The 25,457-nt window shown below is 38.8% G+C and overlaps 1 protein-coding gene across 11 annotated transcripts in view; it reads left to right on the top strand.

Annotated features, from left to right (window-relative positions):
• Nucleotides 1–24,417, top strand: part of SNAP23 (synaptosome associated protein 23) — a 39,508-nt gene extending 15,091 nt beyond the window's left edge. For 6 of the 11 annotated variants that reach the window (XM_013993108.2, XM_013993112.2, XM_013993111.2 and 3 more), the window contains 8 exons: nucleotides 7,448–7,551; nucleotides 8,103–8,144; nucleotides 8,566–8,614; nucleotides 9,663–9,780; nucleotides 14,248–14,280; nucleotides 19,430–19,588; nucleotides 20,865–21,009; nucleotides 22,902–24,417. In XM_013993108.2, the coding sequence (XP_013848562.1) occupies nucleotides 7,495–7,551; nucleotides 8,103–8,144; nucleotides 8,566–8,614; nucleotides 9,663–9,780; nucleotides 14,248–14,280; nucleotides 19,430–19,588; nucleotides 20,865–21,009; nucleotides 22,902–22,967 (669 nt within the window). In that variant the 5' untranslated portion in view covers nucleotides 7,448–7,494 and the 3' untranslated portion in view covers nucleotides 22,968–24,417. 11 annotated transcript variants of the gene reach the window in all.

Raw genomic sequence — 25,457 nt, 5'->3', positions numbered from 1 at the left:
AATCAGCAGAAGGGTAGTAACATGTGCTAAAATATGTTAAATTATCTCAGGTTTTCATTTAACGAGGATCTCCTACTTTGGAATGTCATCTTCCCCTTAAATCCCTGTCCTTGGTCCTAAGGATCATTGTCTTGCCGAACTTGAATGCAGGCCTCATTTTATCTTTCACTTGAGGCATATTTCATACTTTTATTTGTGGTTTTCTAGTTAAGCAAGATCGCTTAACTGATGGCTTTCTTGAGTGATTATTTACTTATTTGTTTATGTTTTGTCTTTTTTAAGGGCTGCATCTGCGGCGTATGGAGGTTCCCAGGCTAGGGGTCTAATTGGAGCTGTAGCCGCAGCCACAACCACAGCCACAGCAACACCAGATTCGAACCACGTCTGCAACCTACACCACAGCTCAGGCAACGCCAGATCCTTTACCCACTGAGCAAGGCCAGGAATCGAACCCGCAACCTCATGGTTCCTAGTTGGAACCATGACAGGAACTCCATTAACTTGCAGTGGTCTTGCAAAGTTCCCATGGTTTCCCTCTTTACCTATGGACCCCTACTGGGACTTTCTATATAGCTTCCTGTGTAACTATCCTATTCTATCCCTATTACTTATACTCTATATTTTACTCTATATGTCTTTATTTTTTGCCAGTACATACCTAGTACATTACCAGCCTAACCCTGTTTTGTTCAAGGGTCAACTGTACTTTTCTTTGGGCAAAGCTACTACTTTGAATATCTTGATAGCATGGCTTTCTACTCTCCATTTAATATGTGTAATAGCAACTAAAAACAAATACTCTGTGTACAGTCTGCTGTTTTTCCTCCTGGCTCTACTGTGTGAGCTCACAAAAGTTGCTTAACCTCACTGTTCTTTAGTTTGTACATCTGTGAACTGTGGGATTAAATCGTGTTTGCTTTGGTCTTATTGTTTGTGTGTCCTTCCCTCCAAAATTAAAAGTTAAAATCCTAACGTAATAATGTGATGATGTTAGTAGTTCAGGTCTTTGGGAGGTGCTTAAACTATGAAGGTGGACCCCTCACTAATGAGATTAGTGTCTTTAAAAAGAGACCCCAGAGAGCTCCTGGCCCCTCCCACCATGTGAGGATGCAGCAGGTTTGTGTGAGCTCTAAAACACCAGAGAGCCCTCTCAAGAACTTTCAAAACACCCAGTCTGTGCTTGTAAGGATGAAATGAATGTGTGTGTGTATGTATTTGTATATTTGTAAGTATTTCTTAGAATAGTATCTTGCATGTATAATGCTTTATAAGTATTAACTATTATAGTTACTTTGAGTCCTCTCAATCCCTTACCCACTACCTAGACTTTAAAAATCGTTGAGTAGAGATTATGTAAAAAGTTAGCTGCCATTTAAAATTGGTGTATTTTTGAAATTTTTTCATAATAGGAAGTTGAGAAAGTAGCATAATGACCTTTCATGTGTTATTCACCCAGCTTTAGCAGTCGTGGCCAACCTTGCTCCCTCTATACACCCACCCATTTCCCCACCTCCAAATTATTTTAAAGCAAATCCTACAGGCTCTCATTTAAATAGCCTCTAATTTCATACATTTTCTTTGAATCCCTGAGGGTGCTGATTGTCTGTAGAATTAGAGAACCAGGATACATTGGAGGTGAGGGGCCATGACAGGAGACTGACTGTATTCCTGAACTCCAGGGTGGGGCTGTTGTAAATTCTCTATTCCAGCTCAGTTGTCTGCTTCTTTATAGGATCTTCTTATCCACTTATTATTTTGCCATGAAAGTACTAAGAACTTATTCAGACCCCATTAGAACCCATTCCTAGCACCTCGTGTGAAATATGTTTCCCACCCAGTCAAACCATTACAAGGGCCTTTGCTCTAAACATCTTTTAGCAGGACATTTAGGACAGATTTTTCTACTATATTATTTCTATACTTTCATGGTTGGGATGGGTGATCATCAGTTAGTGGATGGAAATGTTGCCATAGATTACACTTGCTGTGAATATGTGCCAACTGGAAGATCTTTCTCAAGAGAGGCTAAGGATTGGGAGTTCCCATTGTGGCTCAGCAGGTTAAGAACCCAACTAGTATCTGTGAGGATGCAGGTTGGATCCCTGGCCTTGCTCAGGGGATTAAGGATTTGGCATTGCCGCAGGCTATGGGGTAGGTCGCAACTGTGTCTGGGATCTGGTGTTGCTGTGGCTGTAGTGTAGGTTGGCAGCTGCATATCTGATTCAACGCCTAGCCTGGGAACCTCCATATGCCATGGGTACGGCCTTTGAAAGGGGGGAAAAAAATTGGGAGGCTGAGAATTGATATTATGGTTATAAAGTAGGGTCTATAATTTATTCTTTGTCCTTAATTTCTCCAGCCTTATAAATCTGTTTTCTTGGTTGTCATAAGGTATCATATTTTTCTTTTTTTTGGTCTTTTTAGGGCTGCACACCATCCTTGGTTTCATAGTAGATCCAGGCTTGAATAATAGATCTGCTCTTGACTGACTCATTTACCTTGAGCAAATTACTTGCTTAAACTGAGCTTTAGTTTCTCCACCTCTAAAGTGGTATAACAAATAATGACATATACAAATACTTAGTAGGCTATATGACATGTAGTATGTACTCAGTGAACATTTCTCCCTCCCTTCTCCCCCCATCATCAAGGTTTATGATAGAAATTAAGAAAGGCAAATTAGGGAGTTCCCATCGTGGCACAGTGGTTAACGAATCCGACTAGGAACCATGAGGTTGCGGGTTCGGTCCCTGCCCTTGCTCAGTGGGTTAAGGATCCGGCGTTGCCGTGAGCTGTGCTGTAGGTTGCAGACGAGGCTTGGATCCCGCGTTGCTGTGGCTCTGGCGTAGGCCGGTGGCTGCAGCTCCGATTGGACCCCTAGCTTGGGAACCTCCATATGCCGCTGGAGCGGCCCAAGAAATAGCAAAAAGACGACAAAAAGAAAAAAAGAAAGAAAGGCAAATTAGGAGTTTACTAGTAAGCCCAAATGAACTATAGTAAGGGAAATATGGTATAGAAGCACTGAGAAAAATATGGCATTTTCATCTCAAAGGCACACAATTTGCATAGTATATTAGGTTCCCAGGAGCATTGGGAAAATGACATATTTAATCTATTAGATTCTATCTAGGAAAAAAAAGTTTAATGGGATTTTTGTACCAAGTGATGTTTCATTTTTCTTCCCCTCCCCATTCTGTAATTCTCTAACATTCTGGATAGCCTTTCCTGACTCCCTGAGAAAAACTTCTGGAGATAATCAATATGAATAAAACTATATAGCTAATTCTAAGTTGCACCTTGCCTGACACTTCTGAGCAGTTTAGTTAAGGCTAAAAGAGCCTGGGGAGTATTATTCTTTGTCTCTTTTGGCCTTCCTCTTACAATTCTGCTTTGTCTTTGTCCCATTTACTGTAATCATGTGCTCAAATCCCTGTTAGATAGCTCTGGCCTGATATCAGCATGTCAGACATGTGAGAACTTTACAGATCTGTTTCTTGTCTTGTGTGTCATCTGCTCAGGGATGAAAAAAAAGAAGTACTAGGCAGCACTTTGAGTTCCCTGAAAGGGTGTGGCCTACAAAATGATATCATTTGCTATGCCAGGAATGACTCTTCACATCCACTTCACAGCTGTATCTGCCTTTTTTTTTTTTTTTTCTTTTGGCTGCACCCATGGCATATGCAAGTTCCTGGGCCAGACCTGGAACCGAAGCCACAGCAGCAACCGAGCCACAGCAGTGACAACACTGGATCCTTATTCTGCTGAGCCCCAGGGAACGCTTATATTTGCTTTTTTTGGATAATTAAAGGCAGGACTCTTGGAATCTTCAAGTTTGACAGGTCAGTTTTGCATCCAAGCCTCTCTTTGAACCTACATGAAATTTTGCTCATATTTACTAAGAGAAATTGCAAATATTGACTTGTAATTGGCAAGAATCACCTCTTGGAGTAGAATTACAAAATTGTACAATTTGAGGAATCTGAGCCTCCTTACTCCCAAAATATCTTCCTCCCCATAGGAAAGTGTATTGGAAAACATGACTAGGGATACTAATTCCACATACTAATTGGTTAATGAGTATGGCCTTTTTTTTTTTTTTTTTTAATCACTTTCTGCTCTTTAGGGCATGTGGGAGTTTTACATGAGAGGGATAGATAACTTTGGAGCATACTCCCTGGGAAGGACAGACTTTGAAATGTTTCTTGTTGGGGCGCTAGGAAGTAAAAGAGAAGCATAAGGCTGCCTGGGAAGGCAGATGTGAATATTAGAGAAAGGAGGGATGTACAAGAAAGGTGAGAGGGTAGATAGCAACTTCCTTTTCTTTTTATAATTAGAATTATGAAAGATTGACAAAAGAGAACTATAGCATGAACATGTGTGATTAAAGCTAAAGTCTCAAACAATTAGCAAAGCAATAAATCATATGGTTCTATTTAGGCATCTATCAATGAATAGTTCTTAATTTAAGAAAGACCTTTATCTCTTGACTGTGTATCTTATATATCAGCCTTTTGCCAGAACTACAGTCCTGTTATGGCAGGCAAGACATGAGATTAAATTTTCAACTTTTAGTAACAGTAATTTTAATATTAATAATAATTTTATGAGCCTTAATGTCTTTAATCAAGCCTAAAAATCTTAATTAAATCTTGAAACAGCTGCGGCAGTGGAATTATAAACAGGACTCTTAATGTAATGCCTTCCTGTCCTGGGACTATATGATATTGCTGCTTTTTGTTTAGATAGGTCTTTTTTTTTTTTCAGGGCTGCACCCACGGCATATGGAAGTTCCCAGGCTAGGGGTCTAATCAGAGCTATAGTTGCCAACCTACACCACAGCTCACAGCAACACCAGATCCTTAACCCACTGAGAAAGGCCAGGGATCGAACCCTCGTCCTCTTGGATACTAGTTGGGCTCATTACTGCTGAGCCACAACAGGAGCTTCCTGTTATTATATAGTTCTAGTAAAAGTGTTGTTAGCTATGGATGCGACTAAAAAGATCTGTATGTGACTAGCAGGCCATTCCAGATCATAAATGTGTAATGGCAGTTTTTGGTTTGTGGATCTATTAGATGTAGCTTTGTTTCTAAGATCCTCTTCAAACACTTAGAAAGTACGCCTTGTTTTTCTACTTATTTATTTATTTATTTTTCTACTCATTTATTCATTCAGAACACATTTACTGGAGTACTAGCTGTCCGATCCTGTTAGGTGTTAGAGGTACGAAGATAGAATCCTTGCCAAGAGTTCAGTCTAGTGCAGTCACAGTTAACAAGGTTTCCTGTTTGTCAGTGAATGCACTCCATGGCACAATTTCTCAACCTCAGCACTTTGACATTTTGAGCCAGATAATTCTTTGTTTTGGGGGCGGGTGCTGTTCCAAGAAGTATTATAGGATGTTTAATAGCATCCCTGGCCTCGACCAATTAGATGCCAATAATACTACTCCTCCCCTCCTCCCAACCCCCCAACTCCTGACAATCAAAAAATTCTCCATACATTGCCAAATGTTTCCTGGGGATAAATGCAGAATGTAAACCAAGGGCTTTGGTAAAATTGGTTTTCAAAAATTTAATACAGGAGTTCCTGTTGTGACTCAGTGGTATGAACTTGATTAGTATCCATGAGGACACAGGTTTGATCTCTGGCCTCACGCAGTGGATCCAGGATCCATGTTGCTATTTGTTAGCTGTGGTATAAGTCGCAGACATAGCTTGGATCCCAAGTTGCTGTGACATAGGCCAGTGGCTACAGCTTCAATATGACCCCTAGCTTGGGAACTTCCATATGCCACAAATTTGGCCCTAAAAAGACTAAAAAAAAAAAAAAAAAAATTAATACAAAGCTAGCAAATGTAGGAGTTCTCTTGTGGATCAGCAGGTTAAGGATCTGGCTTTGTCAATGCAGCAGTTCAGGTAGCTGTTAAGGCATGGGTTTGATCCCTGGCCTGGAAACTTCCACATGCCACAGGTGTGACCAAAAAGCTAGCAAATGTAATGAAAACAACCTAGATAAGTCATACAGTGCATTACTCCAGTGACTGCTCAAAGAGGAATACTACACAGCAGTATCACTGTTGATAATTAGAAGGCAGGACTTCACTAAAACAACAAACAGTACAGTAGTTGGGAAGGGAGAGTCTACTTTTAATAAAAACTTTAGTTTTGGAGTTCCCGTCATGACTTAGCGGTAATGAACCTGATTAGTATCCATGAAGGATGTGGGTTGCATCCCTGGCCTTGAGCTGTGGTATAGGTCACAGACACTGCTCAGATCTGATTGCTGTGGCTGTGGTGTAGGCCAACAGCTGTACCGATTCTACCCCTAGCCTGGGAACTCCATATGCCACAGGCACAGCCCTAAAAACCAAAGAACAAAAAACCAAAAGCTTTTAATTATTTTCTGAGCTCCTTGTATCAACATTATCCTTTTCTTGTTAAGAATGAAGCATTTCGGGAGTTCATTGTGGCTTAGGGGTTAACGAATCCGACTAGGAACCATGAGGTTGCGGGTTCGATCCCTGACCTTGCTCAGTGGGTCAAGCTGTGAGCTGTGGGGTAGGTCACAGATGCGGCTTGGATCCTAAGTTGCACTGGCTGTGGTGTAGGCTGTGGCTACAGCTTCGATTAGACCCCTAGCCTGGGAATTTCCATATGCCGCCGGTGTGGCCCTAGGAAAGACCAAAAAAATAAAAAAGAATGAAGCATTTCATTTTCTCTGAGTAGCCTGGGCAGCTGATACATTTTAAGATTTTTTTCCTGTGTTCTTCAGGCACATGAATTTGAATTTTGTTATTTGACTCATGGAGTACTACCTAGCTTAGACTTCTTCACCTTATTTAATACTTTTCCATATTCAGACATTGTACAAAGTACGTTGTACCAGACGGCATTCATTTATTAGTTTCTTGCAGCTTGTCTTTAGTAATGCCTGCCTTTTCAAAACTTAGAGATCACTTTCCTATTAGAAACAGTGCCTCACTGGAGTTCCTGCTGTGGCGCAGTAGGTTAATAATCCTGCAGCAGCTCAGGTCACTGCGTAGGTGCTGTTTTGATCCCCAGCCTGTTGCAGTGGCTTAAAGGATCCAGCATTGCTCTGGCTGCAGTGTAGTTTGCAGCCATGGCTCTGATTCAGTATCTGGACCAGATTCAATACCTGGCCTGGGAACTTCCATATGCCTTGGATGCAGCCATAAAAAAGAAAAGAAAGAAACAGTGCTTTACTGGAAGTCCTGAAACCTGAGTTTAGTTTCATCTCTGGTACTAACTAGCATTTAAACATTTAATTACTGTCCCCCCAGCCTTAATTTCTATAGATAGATAGATATAGGTATTAAATAGATAGAGACAGGCTGTTTTACCCTGTTTTCCAGATACGTATTCTAAATTCTGTAAATAACCCACTCTGCTCAAACAGACTTGTTTTGTGTCCTTATTCTTAACAGAATATCTACATTTCGGTTTCTGCACCTATTAAGAGTTTTAATTCATCATGGATAATCTGTCAGCAGAAGAACTTCAGCTGAGAGCTAACCAGGTTACTGATGAGGTAAGTGTTGTACTTAGAATAGGCAGTGAATTCTCTTTTAATTTTCACAGTGGAAGGATGAGAGGACCTTCTTAGAAGACCGTTTTGGCCTGTTCCCAGTCTCTTTATATCAAAGAATGCATTTATCCTAAAGTGCCATTACTAGCTCCTTACTTTTAACTCACCAAAGTATTAAGTAAGTGAAAACAATTTGTATGATTTTTTTTTCTAAGATAGTTGTTACTGAACAGTTATTTGCAACAAAGATATCCTGGACATTAGTTTTAACAGAATTTTCTAATTTCTGTCTACTATACCTAGGTTTCTGCTTACATTAAATATTTATAAATCCCATTAACTAACTTCACCTTCCAGATTTTCTCTTAAGGAGCACCTGGTAGGAAGAAAATAGCTAAAATTATAGTGACCAACTTGTTTTAAAGTGGGAGATGAATGGGCTGGCAATCTTTAAAAATAGGGTCGCATCATAAATATGGCTTGTAATTAGATTTTTTGTAGGAGAGACAGGGGCTGCATGTTTTAGAATACTAAAACTCTGTATTTTTTCCTAGTCTCTGGAAAGTACAAGGAGAATCCTGGGCTTAGCCATTGAGGTAAGAAAGCGTTTAACCATCAAGTTAAGTATAGAAACTGTATAGAAGAAATTCTAATAGCACAAGTTGGAATTTTTGTTAAGAGTTAGGAGGGCTTGTACCAGTAAATTTGATTATTTGAAACCAGCAATTGCCAAAATTGTCAAACCATGCACTAATGGGTTTTAATTTTTCTCGTCAGTATTGGAATATGGCGGGGAAGGTCAGTTCACCATGAATTTGTGACGTAATTAATTTGTGGGGGTTAATATGTTAAACTGTGTTGGTTTGGGGAGATGAGTTTTCTCTGTAGCTCTAATCCTTAGAACTTAGGTTTCTAATGATTCTCTTTTGATGTTTTTCAGACCTTGTAGATTTTGTTTCTATTGGGTTTTCGTTGTTGTTGTTTTGTTACGCTCTCAGCTTTTTTCCCTTCTTTTAGTCTCAAGATGCAGGAATCAAGACTATCACTATGCTGGATGAACAAGGGGGTGAGTTGCAATCATTGGCACAAAATCTTGATTTAGGACGACAAAAAACCTTTTCAGATTAATCATGTATAAAATTAAGCCTTTGGGAGTACCTTCTCTTTGTAAGATAAGAATGATGTGTTCCTTTCTTTCTTCTGATTTGGATTATAATATCATGTTTGTTGCCTATTTGAAGTAGAGGCCACAGTGCCCATTTGTTTACCAAATATTTGTTACACATAGCAGGGCTTATTATATATATTGGTCATATGTGTATTAGACTTTATGATGTTCTTGCACCATTTTCAGAAATCAAGTCCTTAAACAGGTCTAGATTCATGTGGGCTTGGAAACTTTTAGTGTGATTTATTTGGTCCTGAGAAATCTGGTCCAGTTTTTATTAATCTTATAACAGCCCTCAGGTTTCAAGCCTATTCAATGATAGAAATGCTGGAGATAAAAATTAAATGAATAGAGGAGTTCCCATCATGGCTCAGCAATTAATGAACCCAACTAGTATCCATGAGGACACACACGGTTTCAATTCCTGGCCTCACTCAGTGAGTTAAGGATCTGGCATTGCCGTGAGCAGTGGTGTAGGTTGCAGACACAACTCGGATCTGGTGTTGCTGTGGCATAGGCCAATGGTTACAGCTCTGATTCGACCCCTAGCCTGGGAACCTCCATATGCTGCTGGTGTGGCCCTAAAAAGACCAAAAAAAAAGAAAGAAAGAAATGCTGGATCTTGTCTGGTCAAAATACACTTAATTTGGTTGCAACGGTGATCTCTAAACCAATCCTCACATGCTCTTATTATACAAATTTCTTTAGAAAAAAATCTTTCCATTTTTTTCAGAAAGAAAAATGGTCAGAGGCAAAATGCCTCAGAATCAGTATGTGAAAGATTGTTTTCATTTTGGACAGTATGTGATACCTTCTGGCACGATACAGTCACCATGATGGGTTAATGGTAGATTCAAGGTTAAAATTTTCTATTCCATAATAATAGTGTATTCTGATTGGGACCATGAAAATAATAGAAAGTGTAACTTCCACAACTTATTCTTAGAACAACTAAACCGAATAGAAGAAGGCATGGATCAAATAAACAAAGACATGAGAGAGGCAGAGAAGACTTTAACAGAACTCAACAAGTGCTGTGGCCTTTGTGTATGCCCATGTTATAGGTGAGTTGATAAATCAAGACCCTTCTCAAATAAATCTAAAGTGAGAGTGCGCGCGCACACACACACACACATACCCCCCGCCTCCATGTTCCGTAATAAGTGTGACTGGGCCTAAATAAGGAACTTTGTTAGATCAACTGAAGCTCTTTCTCCTTCAGGCAGAGAATTAGATCCTGGCTTTAGAAGATATATGAGAAGGAATGGCATAAAGTAAAAACTGTGTAAATCTACTGCTAGATCATGTGATATCAGCTGAGGCTAAGGATACAAAACTGATAAAAGTTGGTTTGGAGAACATCCTACAGGAGAGATAGGACCTGAGTTGGGCTCTGGATGATTAGAATGATCTGGATGAACATGGAAGGAGTGGGAGACATTTCCTGTGGAAGATTTAATGTAAATAAAGATTATGAAGGAGCTTGACCTAACCATACTACATGATTCATAAAGATGATAAGTGGAAAATAAGATATAAGTAGGCAGTAGAGAAGCTTGAATGCCAGCCTAAGGAGTTGATTGATTGGAGTGAAGTACATAACTGTACTACCCTAGGAGGCCAGTTAGGAACCATTTGTAATCTGGGCCTGTGGGGTATAACGTTTTAATCAAGATTAGAGAGAAAAGTGTAGATCAAAGAAAATTCACTTTAAATCAATTAATTGTACATCAGACATGAAGGAGGAAGAATCATAGAAGACTCTGAAGTTTTGAAGTCCAATAAAGTAGGAGATGAAAAGTCTTCAAAATGTTTACAGTGTATGAGATTGTATTTGACATAAAGGAATTCATTCTATTTGGTGACTTTATTATGGATATTTAAATTCTTGGAGTTTTCATTGTGGCTGAGCAGATTATGAACCCAACTAGTATCCATGAGGTTGTAGGTTCAATCCCTGGCCTCGCTCAGTGGGTGAACGATCCAGCGTTGCCGCAACCTGGCATTGCCGCAACCTGCAGTGTAGGTCACAGTTGCGGCTTGGATCTAGCATTACTGTGGCTGTGGTATAGGCCGGCAGCTACAGCTCCAATTCAACCCCTAGTCTGGAAACTTCCATATGCCGCAGGTATGGCCCATAAAAAAAAATAAAGTACTTTAAAAAAAAACCTCTCAACTTGGGTAAAACAGACTCCATAGTGTTGACAAATATATGTATTCAGACAAGGGTGACCATGTCACCCTTCTTCTCTGCTATTAGAAGAAATTCATCTTTGTTTTAAAAAGTCATTAAGAAAACAACTTTGAACTTTATCCTTGACTGAAATGACATTGTCTGGAGACCAAATGACTACCTTTTCTGCTGAGAGTATTCATTTTTTAAAGAGCTTTGAAAGCATTAATACTTCCATCCAGTTGTCTCAGCTGGTGTGGTAAACCAGGAATGGGATACAAAGGTTTAGAGACTCAGCATTTGTATTCCTCAAAGGAGTTAAGAATAGAGGAGGGTTTGTTCTGTCCTACTTTGAGATAAATGTTTTCATGTGACAGCATTCTCTGTGCCATTTCTAGTAGAGAAAATAGAGTTAAATTGTTTGTCGGTGGAAGTTCCTGACATGACTCATTGGAAATGAATCCGACTAGTATCATGAGGCTGTAGGTTCAATCCCTGGCCTCACTTGATGGTGTAGGTCACAGGCATGGCTCAGATCCCGGGTTTCTGTGGCCAGCAACTGCAGCTCCAATTCCACCCCTAGCCTGGGAATTTCTGTATGCTGCAGGTGCAGACCTTAAAAAAAAATTGTTTGTTGGTCAAATTTAGTGTTTATTTTGGGCATAAGAAGCTAAGAAAAACAATTCTCTTGATGTGTTCAGACCTTGGTTGACTCTCTCAAGGTGCATATTTTAATAACTATGACCTGTCAAATAGGGTTTAGTGGGTTACTTTAAGAATACAAGTTAGAAATGTACAGATTGTTTAAACTCTTTAACTGTGTTTTGTGATCTTACTTGTGCTTTTCTCCTCTGTTCTGTGTATCTTGGAAGAGAGCAGAGGAAAAGAAGCAAATTAATTTCCCTGAGATAGATACTAAGAGAAGGGCCAGAAAAGGGGATTCCTCCTTAGTACCTAGAGCAAAGTATCTCTGAGTCAGAGGTTGATGCATAGGAAGAGCAGTGACTCCTCAGATAGTCTGATATCATAGAAAATGGGAAATGGAGCTATAGAAGTATTAATTTTATTTTTCTTTGTGTGCCCAGCTAAGCATAGGCAGGATTTTCTTGGACACTGATGCAAGCGAAGGTAGACATCTTCTCTAACCTCAGCAGAGCCTTTACCTAGTGGGTCAAGAGAAGAAAGCACTTCTTAACAGATGCAATCAAGTTGTTCCTGTAATAGGACCGCTGTTCCCTAAAGAGGAGAGGGTAGTTTTTCAGTTTAAAGATTCTGATTTTAATTACCTTCCCTCCACCTGTCTCTCCTTTACACCATTGAGCCCTTGCCCTCTATGGTAGCTCTTGTCTTCTTTAGCTTTACTTATTTTCTTTCCTGCCCAGGTCCTGATCTTTGTAATCTTATCTGCTAATCTGTGTTTCAGTTAGGCTTATCATATAAATAGCTTTAACATGAGTTTCTCAAAGGCAGAGGCAGTTCTTAATTTTCTGTATAAATCTAGTACTAGTTCGATGGTAATAACAACTCAGCCTCTTCTCTGCCCTTTTGAAATCTAAAAAATTCTCAAAGCCGAAGGTTTGTTTTTTTTCAGAATGTAGTATCATAACTCATTTATTAAGCTATAAGATGTAACTGGAACTGAATCTATTTAATGATCCTTATCACACTTAGTGTAAATGTTAACCTCTTTCACTACAGAAATATTGATATGTGTGATTATGTGGTACTGCTCAAAATGTATCACATCCAGGGGTTTGAATGAGAGTTTGGGGCCTATAAGTTGATATAGGCTCTTACTATCCTGAGCACTTTAAATTCAATCTTTACAGTAACCTTAATATCAGGTATATGTTCTTGATAAATTATCACCATTTTATGTATGAGGAAACAGAGGCTCAAAGAGGCTACACTAGCAAGTGGAAGAGCTGAGATTCCAAACCAGGCAGAGCCCTAGTTTATAACTATGTGTGACATTGCTTGACTCTGGCAAGAAAAGAATGAATCTTTTTATTGTTGCTCTTGTTAGGCCTGTTGTTATATAGAAAACCTCTTGAGCAGATTTGTTCTTTGAGTTATGTTTTTGTGTGTGTGTGTCTTTTTAAGGCCATACCCTCGGCTTATGGAGGTTCCCAGGCTAGGGGTGGAATCAGACTTGTAGCCGCTGGCCACAGCCACAGACACAGCCATGCCAGATTCAAGCCGCATCTGCAGCCTACACCACAGCTCGCAGCAACACCAGATCCTTAACCTGAGTGAGGCCAGGGATCAAACCTGAGTCCTCATGGATAGTAATCAGATTCGTTTCTGCTGAGCCAAGACGGGAACTCTGAGATTTTTTTTGTTCAGTAGTATTGACTGAAGCTACATCAGCAAATCTTTTTTTTTTTTTTTTTTTTTTTTGATTAGACATGGAAATAGCTTCACTTAACAGAACCCTGTATTAGAAGGGAATTTTAGCTAATTTTTTTTAGGCTTTCGTACTTTTAGGGCTGTACCTGTGGCATATGGAGATTCAGACTAGGGGTCCAATTGATGTTACAGCTGCTGGCCTAAGCCACAGCCACAGCAATGCAGGATCCGAGCCACATTTGAGAACTATACCACAGCTCATGGCAACGCCAGATCCTTAACCCACAGAGTGAGGCCAGGCATTGAACCCGCAACCTCATGGTTCCTAGTCGGATTCATTTCTGCCATGCCATGACGGGAACTCCATAAACTTAGCCATTTCTTCTTAAATGACTACTAGAATTTAAAAACAGAGAACCAGGATTAAAAATTGTGAATTAATGTCATTCTTTTAGCCTGCTACTATTTGAATCCTAAAAGCAAAATAGCATAGATTCCTGTCAGTAACTTTGATAAGTTGTAATTCTAATTAACAAGAGTTTAAAAAGAAGGCAGGCTTAAAATGGAATGCCTCATAATAGTAAACTGCCTTGTGTCCCAGTTTAACCATTCTCACACAGGTATTCTTCTGTCTTAACTCTCCTCTTTTCAGTCTGTGCTTAAAATGTCAAACACAATGGAATGGCACATAGTTTGAAGACAAATTGGTACTTCGACCTCTTATTAAACAAGTTCAGAACTAGCACTATAGGTTTTATATTTATTGAGTCTTATGTCATATTAAGTTGTACATATTCAGCTCTGATTGGTTAAAGTAAATCCTGAAGTACTGTATTTTAGTCAACAATTGAGTATTTCCTCCTTCCTACTCTCACTGGAGATACTACACATTTGCCTTCTCTTCATGTTAGTTTTCATAATTTTAGAACAATATCATCATTCAGACATTATTAAGAAAACTGAGGTATGCTCTGGTTGAAATAGTTTTCTTGTTTTTCTTTTTATCTAGATTCTCAGATGTTGGTTGTTTCTGTGAAACCAGGCAGGAATTTTAAATGCATTATGTTTTGAAAACTCTAAGCTTGCTTTTGTTCTATTTGACTGGCATTCACTACTTTCTGCATTTCATTTTCTCACCTAATCTCTTCCTTTCTAATCTGCTTACTAAAAATGAAGATTTAACATCAGAAGCCGGGCTCAGTAACTGATCAAAGGAAACTTTAAGGTGCAATCTTGTGGCGTGACTTGGGCTGTTAACCTGCTATCTAAAGGTGATGCTTCAAATTGCTTTTCTGTGCATGTGCATGGATTTTGTGAGTGGTAGAGACTGCCTTGTGTGTGATGTAAAGTGAATTTGTCCTTGATGAGTGCTGTCTACTGGAAGATGGACTTGACAAAATGATCTTAATTTATAATATCACTCTTTGACTAATGGCTCTGATGCTAAGTTTTTGCTAAATAACACTTAAGATTATAAAAGTAGGAGTTCCCGTGGCGCAGTGGTTAACGAATCCGACGAGGAACCATGAGGTCGCGGGTTCAATCCCTGCCCTTGCTCAGTGGGTTAACGATCCGGCGTTGCCGTGAGCTGTGGTGTAGGTTGCAGACGCGGCTTGGATCCCGCGTTGCTGTGGCTCTGGTGTAGGCCAGTGGCTACAGCTCCAATTCGACCCCTAGTCTGGGAACCTCCATATGCCTCGGGAGTGGCCCAAAGAAATAGCAAAAAGACAAAAAAAAAAGATTATAAAAGTAAAAACACACCTGAAGTTTCCTAAGAAATTTTAAATAGGTTGATCTTTGTAGAGAATTACTGCATTCTGTTCAAAGGTAAGGGAATTTAGGTTCAATCCATCTTTCCATGGACTTTGATTTCAGCTATCTTCTCTTAAGTTTCCCTACTCCTTTTGGTTCTAGATCAAGATTTCCTCTACTAAAGTGTTGCTTCTAATGATTTTGATTCTCTACTATTTAGGCCACTACCAAATTGAGGAGTTAATTGTCAATGTAAGTCATCTTAAATGCCATTTGGAACAAGGTGGGATACTAATTTAAAATGTTACTATATCCAGTATCTCCTTTTTTTAAAAAAAAGAAGGGTTTGTCTTCTTTAATCTATGTTATAATCTGTTCCATAGTAGCTATTATGTCATACGTTAGCTTGCTATGGTTTCATATTGAATTAATACAGAGCTAACTAATCTTAATTTTTTATGGACATTAACCCTCTAGTCAACTCTCTGTTTATTATGTTTGACTCCTTAATTTTGGATCTTTATGGGAACTATGAAAAGTATGGTTAAATGGTAGCAAATTAAGTGTTTGATTTCTACCCTGTGTCTTTCTCTTTTTTTCTTCTTTCCTGTAACCTGGTATTCTCTTTTTCTCTCTTTCTCATACACACACACACACACACACACATACTATTTACTTGATCCCTTTTCTCCTTGATAAGAAAGAATTATAGCTTTCTTTTTGCTGTTTTTATTCAGTTAGTACTAATGTTGACAACCAAAACTCAAAGTGTTAAAATTGCAGTTGTTAAATTGTGATTATTGTTAAGTTACTGTTAAAATTCATATCCTGATACTCGTTTTCTGTATTTCCAGCACTTTCTTGAATTAAGGGATATTTCAAATTCTTGTTTCACTAATGCCATTTTTGAAGGTGATATTTATATGAAAAATGTGGTAAAGATTATTACTCTTCAGAACTGACAGTCAAGGGTAAATCTATCTAGATAGAGTTCTTAATTGGTTAAAATCTATCACAAATTTATCTAGCATTTTATCATGAAATCTAATTTCTTCCCAAAGAGGCTGTAAATTCTATTATGCAGAAGAGTTCTGTTGCAAATCAGAACCATTTCTTTTTTACTTACTATAGACCAAAACCAACCCTGGCCAAGAAGTCTTTTTTATGTAGCTAAATTCCAACTATATTTAGTTGTCTGTAGATCTCAAAACTAGGGAATGTTAATGGGCTAGAAGAATAAACATGCCATTTGGTAATGTGTACACTTAAAGGGATGAATTGTTAACGAAGGATCAGGTTGAAGTTCTAACCAAAGAACAAAAATATTTGTCTAATGCTTTATAAAGCAACTTTACATCTATCATCAACAGCTCCGTGAATTATTAAGTATTGTTATCTTAGTTTTACATATAAGGAAAAGATGCTCAGAGATGGAATTTTACATAAGGTTCTATAACTACTGAATGACAGGTCTAGGATTGAGACTCATGTCAATTTATTGTAAGTCTTGTGGTTAAAAAAAAATCCTTTGTGAATACTTAAGACTACCAGAATAATCTAAAATATCCCTTCTACAAAAGATTGGAAGTCTCATAGAACAGTGTTTCTCTTCCCTGATTGGGTAGCTAAATGACCTATTGATTTTAAATAAAGCAGTAGTTACAACAGAAGATTCCCAGCCTCCACCCCATATACACTGAAGCAGAATCTTCTGAGCATAGCCTTTGCATCTATATATTCAAAAGCATCCTGGTCATTTTGGTGCTCAGTCAGGTTTGGGAAGTACTACTTTTTAAAGCATTTATAACCTTTTGAAGGAATAAAAATTAGATTAAAGCCATTATTATTTTTATTAGGTACGCAGCTGCCTGACAGTGCCCTTAAAAACAGGTAACTGAGGGTTTTACAACTCAGTTGGAGAAGCTGCAGAATAATGGCATGCGGCAGGATGTTGAGCAAGCAAAAGGCACTACCTGGAGTAGAGGAGCTGAAAGAGACATGAATGTGTCAGGATGAAGATATGAAGTCAACAGCATATAAATATCACTGCTTTGTAAACATGCAAAACATGTCCTAACTCCATGAAAAAAAAGTGCAGGATTTTTGTTTCCCCAACCCTTTTGAAAGTAAAATGACAGCTCAATTAAGATTAGCTTTTTGGGAGTTCCCGTCGTGGTGCAGTGGTTAACGAATCTGACTGGGAACCATGAGGTTGCGGCTTCGATCCCTGGCCTCGCTCCGTGGGTTAAGGATCCAGTGTTGTCATGAGCTGTGGTGTAGGTCACAGATGCGGCTCAGATCCTGCGTTGCTGTAGCTCTGGCATAGGCTGGCAGCTACAGCTCTGATTGGACCCGTAGCCTGGGAACCTCCATATGCCGTGGGTGTGGCCCTGGAAAGACAAAAAAAAAAAAAAAAGATTAGCTTTTTGTACCTTTTCCACTGGATTTTGGAAGAACTTCTTTGAGGATCCAGTCCTTTTAAAGGGAGAAGGGTTTGATAACCAGTTTGACTCTTTGTTTATAAACTATGCCTTAATTGAACCTTATTCACAATATCATGTTAAAACAATGTGTTTCCATTTTATGCTCCTTATATCTAATTAAAGGAAGAATTCTCAGAAGTTGAAGGAATTTGAAATATTCTTTTTTTTTTTTTGTCTTTTAGGGGCACACTGGCGACATATGGAGGTTCCCAGGCTAGGGGTCGAATTGGAGCTTTAGCCACTGGCCTACACTAGAGCCACAGCAACACCTGGCCACAACAACGAGGGATCTGAGCCGCGTCTGTGACCTGCACCACAGCTCATGGCAGCGCTAGATCCTTAACCCACTGAGTGAGGCCAGGGATCAAACCCAAATCCTCATGGATGCTAGTCAGGTTCATTAACCACTGAGCCATGACGGGAACTCCGGAAATGTTATTTCTTAAGGTTAAGAAGGTTGGAGCATATATATATATTCACTCGTTAGACCAAGAACCCACAAGTCCTGTCCCAGCCTGGTAACACTGCCAGAAGCATCATGTCTTATTATTTAGTGACTTTTGAATTCCAGCCCTCACTCTTTGACCTGTTTTACAATCTGACATTCTTATAAAGGCCCCACCTACCTTATATCACTTCTATTAATATTTCTGGTTAACTTTGTGGTGAATAATGCATTGTTTATTTTGTTTAGTTGCTATTACTCTGCTTCTGAATTTTGCCTGAGACCCATCTTATTAACGGAGAATACATGTAAATGGGTTTCTACCAAACTAACAGATAATTATGTATATTCATTTAAATAATATTCATCCCACCTTGTTCCAGGAATAATTTAACATGGCTTAATAATAGATAGATTAATTAATTAAACATAATAGCATGAATAGGAAATCAGTTGCAAAGAACTTAAAGTGGAACCTGGAAAGGCACTTTGAGAACTAGCTCTTCAGTATCCATTGATTTATTTTTTCAGCACTTCTTAACCCAAACAGTAGTAGTAGTACCCTTTTCTGTAGCATTGGTGAGTAAGGTCTAAGATTCCATTCTAAGTTTGCCAAAAACAAATCCTCACATGATCCTATTAGGAAAGAAGCCATTGTTTTCATAACATCCCTCCTTTGCTTTTGCAATTTCAAAATTTATTCATTAAATATATCATGTGGAATGAATTAGAAACCAACATTATAACCATATACTACTTTTTGTTTATAGAAAAGCAAAAATTAAATTTTGTGAGTAGAGACTGTACCTAGCTAAATTATCAGTTAAAGTTTTATATGTGTTTTTATTTTCGTAATAGCCTTTTTAAATGAAAAAGCCCTAAACCAAAGGATTTATAACTGGCACCAGGGTACTCATTTATTGGCTGTTTAATTTGGAAAATATTTCATGCCTCTTCTTCATGATATCTGTTTCTTAAGAAACTTTTTTTTTTTAATTAATGCAAAATTCTGACTTAAAAAAAAATGGACCAAGGGGAATTACTACAGTTCAAGTGAGTGGGCAGCTGAAGTCTAAGTATTGCCCACTCAGTCTTCTTTCTCTTCCATCTTTCATCAGCCTCTGAGATGCGTCCAAGGAACCCTTAAGGCATCCCAGAGCACCTTTCCTAAGGAATTTTTTCCCTAGTGTACAGTACCCTCTTCTGGAGAGTGTCAGAAACTAAGGGAACATGAAAAATAGTAATTACATTATGCTATTTGCTACCTGCTTAGCGAATATTTGGTGGAAGTAGTTTAACTTTAAAAAAAATTTTAATGTCATCAGACTTAAACAGTTCATCTTTTTCCCATACCAGATTGTGATAGAGCATAGTATGGATAATCTCGATTTAGCTGTGTGTAGCATTTATGCTAAGGGTGGTAGGCCATCACCAAGGTAACAAGCACGAATAATGACAGTTCTCCTTCTTCTGCTTTTCGGTATCTCTCTACACTCCTGTCTCTCACACAGGACAAAGAACTTTGAGTCTGGTAAAGCCTATAAGGCGACATGGGGTGATGGTGGAGACAACTCTCCTAGCAATGTAGTATCTAAGCAGCCAGGCCGAGTGACAAATGGTCAGCCTCAGCAAGCAGCCACAGGAGCAGCCAGCGGCGGATACATTAAACGGTATGCTAGCTCCTCCCAGTATGTTTACCCTTTCCCTAAATGAATAGCTCTTTCTGGAGGATGGGTATAGTTATGCATGAGTCCTAACTCATCAATTAGAAATAGCATTTATTGGAATTCCCCCCGCCGTGATGCAGTGGGTTAAGAATCCGACTGCAGCAGGTCACTGCAGAGGTGTGGGTTTGAAATAGCATTCATTCTGTTCTAAAATTTGCCTTCTGACAAAATGGCCTTCAGTGATGAATTAACTTTTCTATATAAAATACATTTCTAAATTATTCAAGTAATCACGTTTTACTTCTGTAAATACAAAGACGTGTTTTAAAATGTATCATCCAGAGTTCCTGTCATGGCTCAGTGGTTAATGAACCCAATCAGGGTCCATGAGGACGAGGGTTTGATCCCTGGCCTTGCTCAGTAGGTTAAGGATCTGGTGTTGCCATGAGCTGTGGTGTAGGTCACAGATGCGGCACGGATCCTGCATTGCTGTGGCTGCGGCATGGGCCAGCAGCTACAGCTCTGATTCGAACCTAGCCTGGGAACCTCCATATGCCAAGGGTGTGGCCCTAAAAAGACAAAAGACAAAAAATAAATGTTCCCATGTGATGCAGTGGGTTAAGGATCTGCCGTTGTCACTGCTGTCGCTCTGGTAATAGCCGTGGCATGGGTTTGATCCCTGACCCAGAACTTCTGCATGCTGTGGGTGGGGCCAAAAAAAAAAAAGTGTCATCCAGAGTAGGAGTTGACCAGATCCCTATAAGGATATCTGTAAATGGTCAGTTAGTAAATATTTCAGACTTTACAGGAGTTTTGCAACCTATTTCAGAGCAGTGATTCTTTAGACTTAAGCATGCATCAGAATCACCTTTGAAGTTTAATAAAATGTAGATTGCTAGGATCCCTTCCAATCTTTGATTCAGGAGATCTGGAGTGGAGTGTGAGAATGAGCATGTTTTTTGTTTTTATTTTGGCTGTGCCCATGACATGTGTGGTCAGGGATTGAACCTGCACCACAGCAGTGGCAACTCTGGATCCTAGGCCACCAGGGAACTCCCTAGAGTTGTTTCTTTATCTTGTCTTAAGGGCTTTTAAGATATTGCACTCTCTTGGGTCAGTCTTTGCATTTTTTACTATAGAGTATTTCCCAAAAATGGTAACCTGCATTCCTTGGGTTCAACACTTGCTGAGGTCATTTTGGTTACTTATTTTTATGAAAACTAAATCACCCCATAATTCACCCCAAAGTACTGAATTAAATTTTTTTTTTTTGCGATAGTATAACAAATGATGCCAGAGAAGACGAAATGGAAGAGAACTTGACTCAAGTGGGCAGTATCCTAGGAAATCTAAAAAACATGGCCCTGGACATGGGCAATGAGATCGAGGCTCAAAATCGACAAATAGAACGGATCACAGAAAAGGTAAGAGCTTCTTAGTGCCACAGGAAAATGAGACATCCAATACAGTGTTTTAGCAATGGACATCTGTACTGGATACTTTGGGGAATAGGATAAGATCTTATCCTCACAGGTCTTAACAGTTTTGATGAGGCAGCAGGTCTAACACATTGAAAAACAAGAGTTGGAGTTCCTGTTGTGGTGCAGCGGAAACAAATCTAGTATCCATGAGGATGCGGGTTTGATCCCTGGCCTCCCTTAGTGGGTCAGGGATCTAGCACTGCTGTGAGCTGTGGCATGGGTTGCAGACACAGCTCGGATCCCACGTGGCTGTGGCTGGTAGCTACAGCTCCAATTCGACCCCAAGCCTGGGAGCCTTGGGTGTGGCCCTAAAAAAAAAAAAGAAAAGAAAGAAAAGAAAAACATCAGTCAAGTCCTCCTCTCTCACTCATTGTTCATTTTGAGACTAAGACCTTGGAATGAAGTGCCTTTATTTAAAATTTCACTCATGAAGCTTACTGTCTTCTCTAACTTTTGTGTGTGTTGTCATTTGTTTTACTTTCCCCTTAATGAGCACGTAAGCTTTTGGAATTTTATTTTGTTAATAACAAATTACTAAATTTCTAAGTCCTCGTGTCGTAAGTAGGTAAAAATCACTTTTGCAGAATGGTTCCTGTGGGGTGGACACAAAAACACAAGATAGAGTCCTATGAGTAATGAAAAAGTATGATTGCTATTTTTTACTTCACATGATATAAAAGAAACTGAAATTAAATTATGTTCAATATTTGGTTGTGTCATATCTAAAAGCTATTCTTACTTCTTGTTACTTCATTAAAATCTCTCCGTTAAAATTTGGGTTAATCTTTTAAGCCTGGCTCTATTGAATCACTTATGATGGAGTTCATTGAGGCAAACAGTGGTTCATAAGATGGTTTTAATGCTGTTATGTGTGTTTAGGCTACATAGTAAACCCATCATTTTAATTCACATATTGATGTGGTTGGTAATACATCTGTTCCAAACATCTTGGGGCAGGTTATTTCATTCTCTGAGTTAGACCCAGGGTAGCTCCAGATGAGATTCTTTTTTTTTTGTCTTTTTAGGGCTTCACCAAAGACACGTGGAGGTTCCCAAGCTAGGGGTCAAATCGGAGCTACAACTGCCAACCTATGCCACAGCCACAGCAAGGCAGGATCTGAGCTGGGTCTGCGACCGACACCACAGCTCATGGCAACACCGGATCCTTAACCCTCTGAGCGAGACCAGGGATCGAACTTGCATCCTCATGGATACTAGTCAGATTCATTTCTGCTGAGCTATGACAGGAACTCCTCCAGATGAGATTCTGTGTTCAGTTCAGGAGATTCCCACATGGTCCAGATCTCCAGCAGAGAAAAGCATTTTTATATTTTCATTGCATCTAAAATGCCATTTAATATAAGATGCATCCCAGTTTCAGACATATTCAACTATGAAAAAAGATGTTACAGAGGGAGTTCCTGCCATGGTGCAGTGGGTTAAGAATCTGACTGCATCGGCTTAGGTTGCCATGGAGGTGCAGGTTCAATCCCAGCCTGGTGCAGAATGTTAAAGGATCTGGCATTGCCGAAGCTGGAGCTTGGATTCAGTCCCTGGCCCAGGAACCTGCATGTGCCATGAATGCAGCCATTAAAAAAAAAGAAAAGAGAAAAAAGTTACAGAATTCTTGAAATACTGGCAAGTTCTTCTCTTATACCTTTGTCATGTTTATATATCCAAGTAGTTCTAAACGAGTTTGATATTCTATCACTTCTTACCCAAAATGAGTTTTGTAATGTGACTATCTCCTGAATTTTTCTAAGTATACGAAATTTAATGTTTATTAGAGCAGCTTACCTTGTGAAGTAATGCTGGTATCTTTCTCTTTTTTTCAGGCTGACACCAACAAAGACCGTATTGACAATGCCAATGCCAGAGCAAAGAAACTCATTGACAGCTAAAGTTACTGCTGTACTTCTTTATCATATGTTCACTTCCCTAGCTCCTCCTTCAAAGTCATTACCTTTCCAAAGTTTGAAATTTTGGTTCCACACTTCTAATCGAGAGAGGATGTGGAAGAAGATCTAGGAGTAACAGCCCCCCTATTATTTTTTTATTTTCTCTTTTTCCCTTGAGAGTAGACTCCTGCTTAGTGTTCCATCTAATATTTTTTCTCAGTTCATACTCTGAGATTGGTTTTCACACGTCATATGTAGTGTTTTTCATCCCTTCCATTTACTTTTAGCAGGTTCTTCTGCTTTCAAGATTTGGAAATGCTGCCAAAGATAGCCATGTAAAAGGGAAGCTGGAGGTATTGGGGGCATTCATGAGGAGGAGAGGCAAGAGATAAAAGGTTGTTATCTCAGTAAAATCTGCAGACCCTAAAGCAAAAAGTTGCATAACCACAGTGAAGATCTGGTTCGGTTTCATTTTTATTTAAGTTGCAGTTATTGCCAGTTTAGGTTGATGGTTAGTTTTAGAACTTTCGAAACAATGTTTTGGTTATACATCACAACTTTGCAACCTCTGCTCCAAAAAAGAATAGAGTGAGTTTTAATGTGAGCTTAATTTCTGAACTCTTAGTGATTCATATATGTACATAGATTCTATGATCCCATTTCACATTGCACCATATAGGAACACATGTATAAATAAATGGCTTTTTACTTCCATATTATTAATAGTATCATGGTCCCATCATAGGCCTATTAACCTCATAAATTTGTCATTAGTCTTTGAAGAAAAAAATATGTAAATATGTATGTATAGCATAAGAATTTCTCTCTAAAGCAGGGTTTTAAATTTTTGGAAAAGTCTGACAAAGTATATCACGTGAATTCAGATTTACCTCAATGCCAAGAATTATGTTTAGATAGGAAAAAAATAAACTTGTTTTGATCTCAGGTAGAAAATAGTTAGGTTGCTTTAGGTTTTATGTAGCTTTAGACTTTTAAAAACTAGAATTTGTGCTGTTTAAAAATGATTTAGAAAATTATGCATTTGGTTTACTTATTGATGATTGCACTATCGTTCTCTTACCTTTTGTATTGGACTTGCAGAATCACATTTATTTAGATCCTCAGCAGTGTTATAAGAATGATTAGTATTTGTCACTGTTTATTTAAAAACTAGCTTCTGCATACTTCAAAACTATTAATGTGGATTGGTTTGACCAATAATCACTCTTTGATCCTTACGATTAAATTTCATAACTAACTAATGGAATTGTTCTTTCAAATAAGTAATATGTTTCTGTGACTTCTTTTTTGGGGAGATGGAAGGCAATAATTTCATCAGCTCCTAGTTGACAAACTGAGTAAAGCGAAAGTCCATCAATCAAAAGGCACTCCAGCACAGAGCTGCCTTTAGCACCTTTCCCATTTTTATTGGAAATACAAGAATTTTCCCTTCTATGATTTGCCATGAGGTTCATTTTAATGACTTATTTTGAGTCTTTTATTCATTTGAGCTCGAAAACACTAGTAACTGTAAGGATAATGTTATGAGTGAAAACTACAACCCACTTACTGGAGGAGATAAGAGTTAAAATGGGAACTTTCAAAGGCTGAGAGGGAAAATATTTAAAGTGAGATTTAATCAGGCCCCCAATAATGACAGCCGTTATGCTAAAAGGAGTAATTTTGCAAGTGGTAGCATATGTATAAAATAAGAAGGTATAAACTTAAATGCCCTCCCTAAAAGCATTAAAAAAAAAAATTTAACACTATTATAGCTAAAAGACATGGTTCTAAGGATACCAATATGCTGTTCCAACAATATAATTGGGAGTTCCCGTCTTGGCCCAGTGGTAATGAGCCTGACTAGGATCCATGAGAATGCAGCATTTGATCCCTGGCCTTGCTCAGTGGGTTAAGGATCAGGCATTGCCATGAGCTGTGGTGTAGAACACAGACATGGCTTGGATCCTTCGTTGCTGTAGCTGTGGCGTAAACTGGCAGCTATACCTCCAATTCGACCCCTAGACTGAGAACTTCTATTTGCTGTGGGTGTGGCCCTAAAAAAACAACAAAAAAAAAACCCCAATATAATTAGAAGTGTGAGCTAAGGCACTAAATTGTATTTACACTCTAGTTCTGCCACTTTCTGGCTCAGTGACTGTAAATCCAATTCTGCTTGCTCAGTGACTGTAAATCCATTTCTGCATCTCAGTTCCCTTGTATGTAAATAGGGATTAATGATTCCTACCTCAGAGTTGTTGCAAAGACTGAATGTATAATGTGTTTAAGGCACTTAGAACAGTGCCCAGCAAATGTAAGCACTTTCTAAGTGATAGTTGCTGTTCTTTCTAGAGTGGAACTCTCTATTGGGTCAAAGAATTTGATGTAAGACCACTCCGGGGAAACAGACACGTGTATCATGCTTAAATGGGTCTTCAAAGCCCATCCATGGATCACAGGTCAGACTTTTTCAAAGCTTTTAATACTGAGAGT

This window comes from Sus scrofa, chromosome 1 (genome assembly GCF_000003025.6).
Source record: "Sus scrofa isolate TJ Tabasco breed Duroc chromosome 1, Sscrofa11.1, whole genome shotgun sequence".
Taxonomy (NCBI): Eukaryota; Metazoa; Chordata; class Mammalia; order Artiodactyla; family Suidae; genus Sus; species Sus scrofa.
The sequence above is the reverse complement of the archived record's forward strand: the minus strand, read 5'-3'. Positions and strand labels throughout refer to the sequence as shown.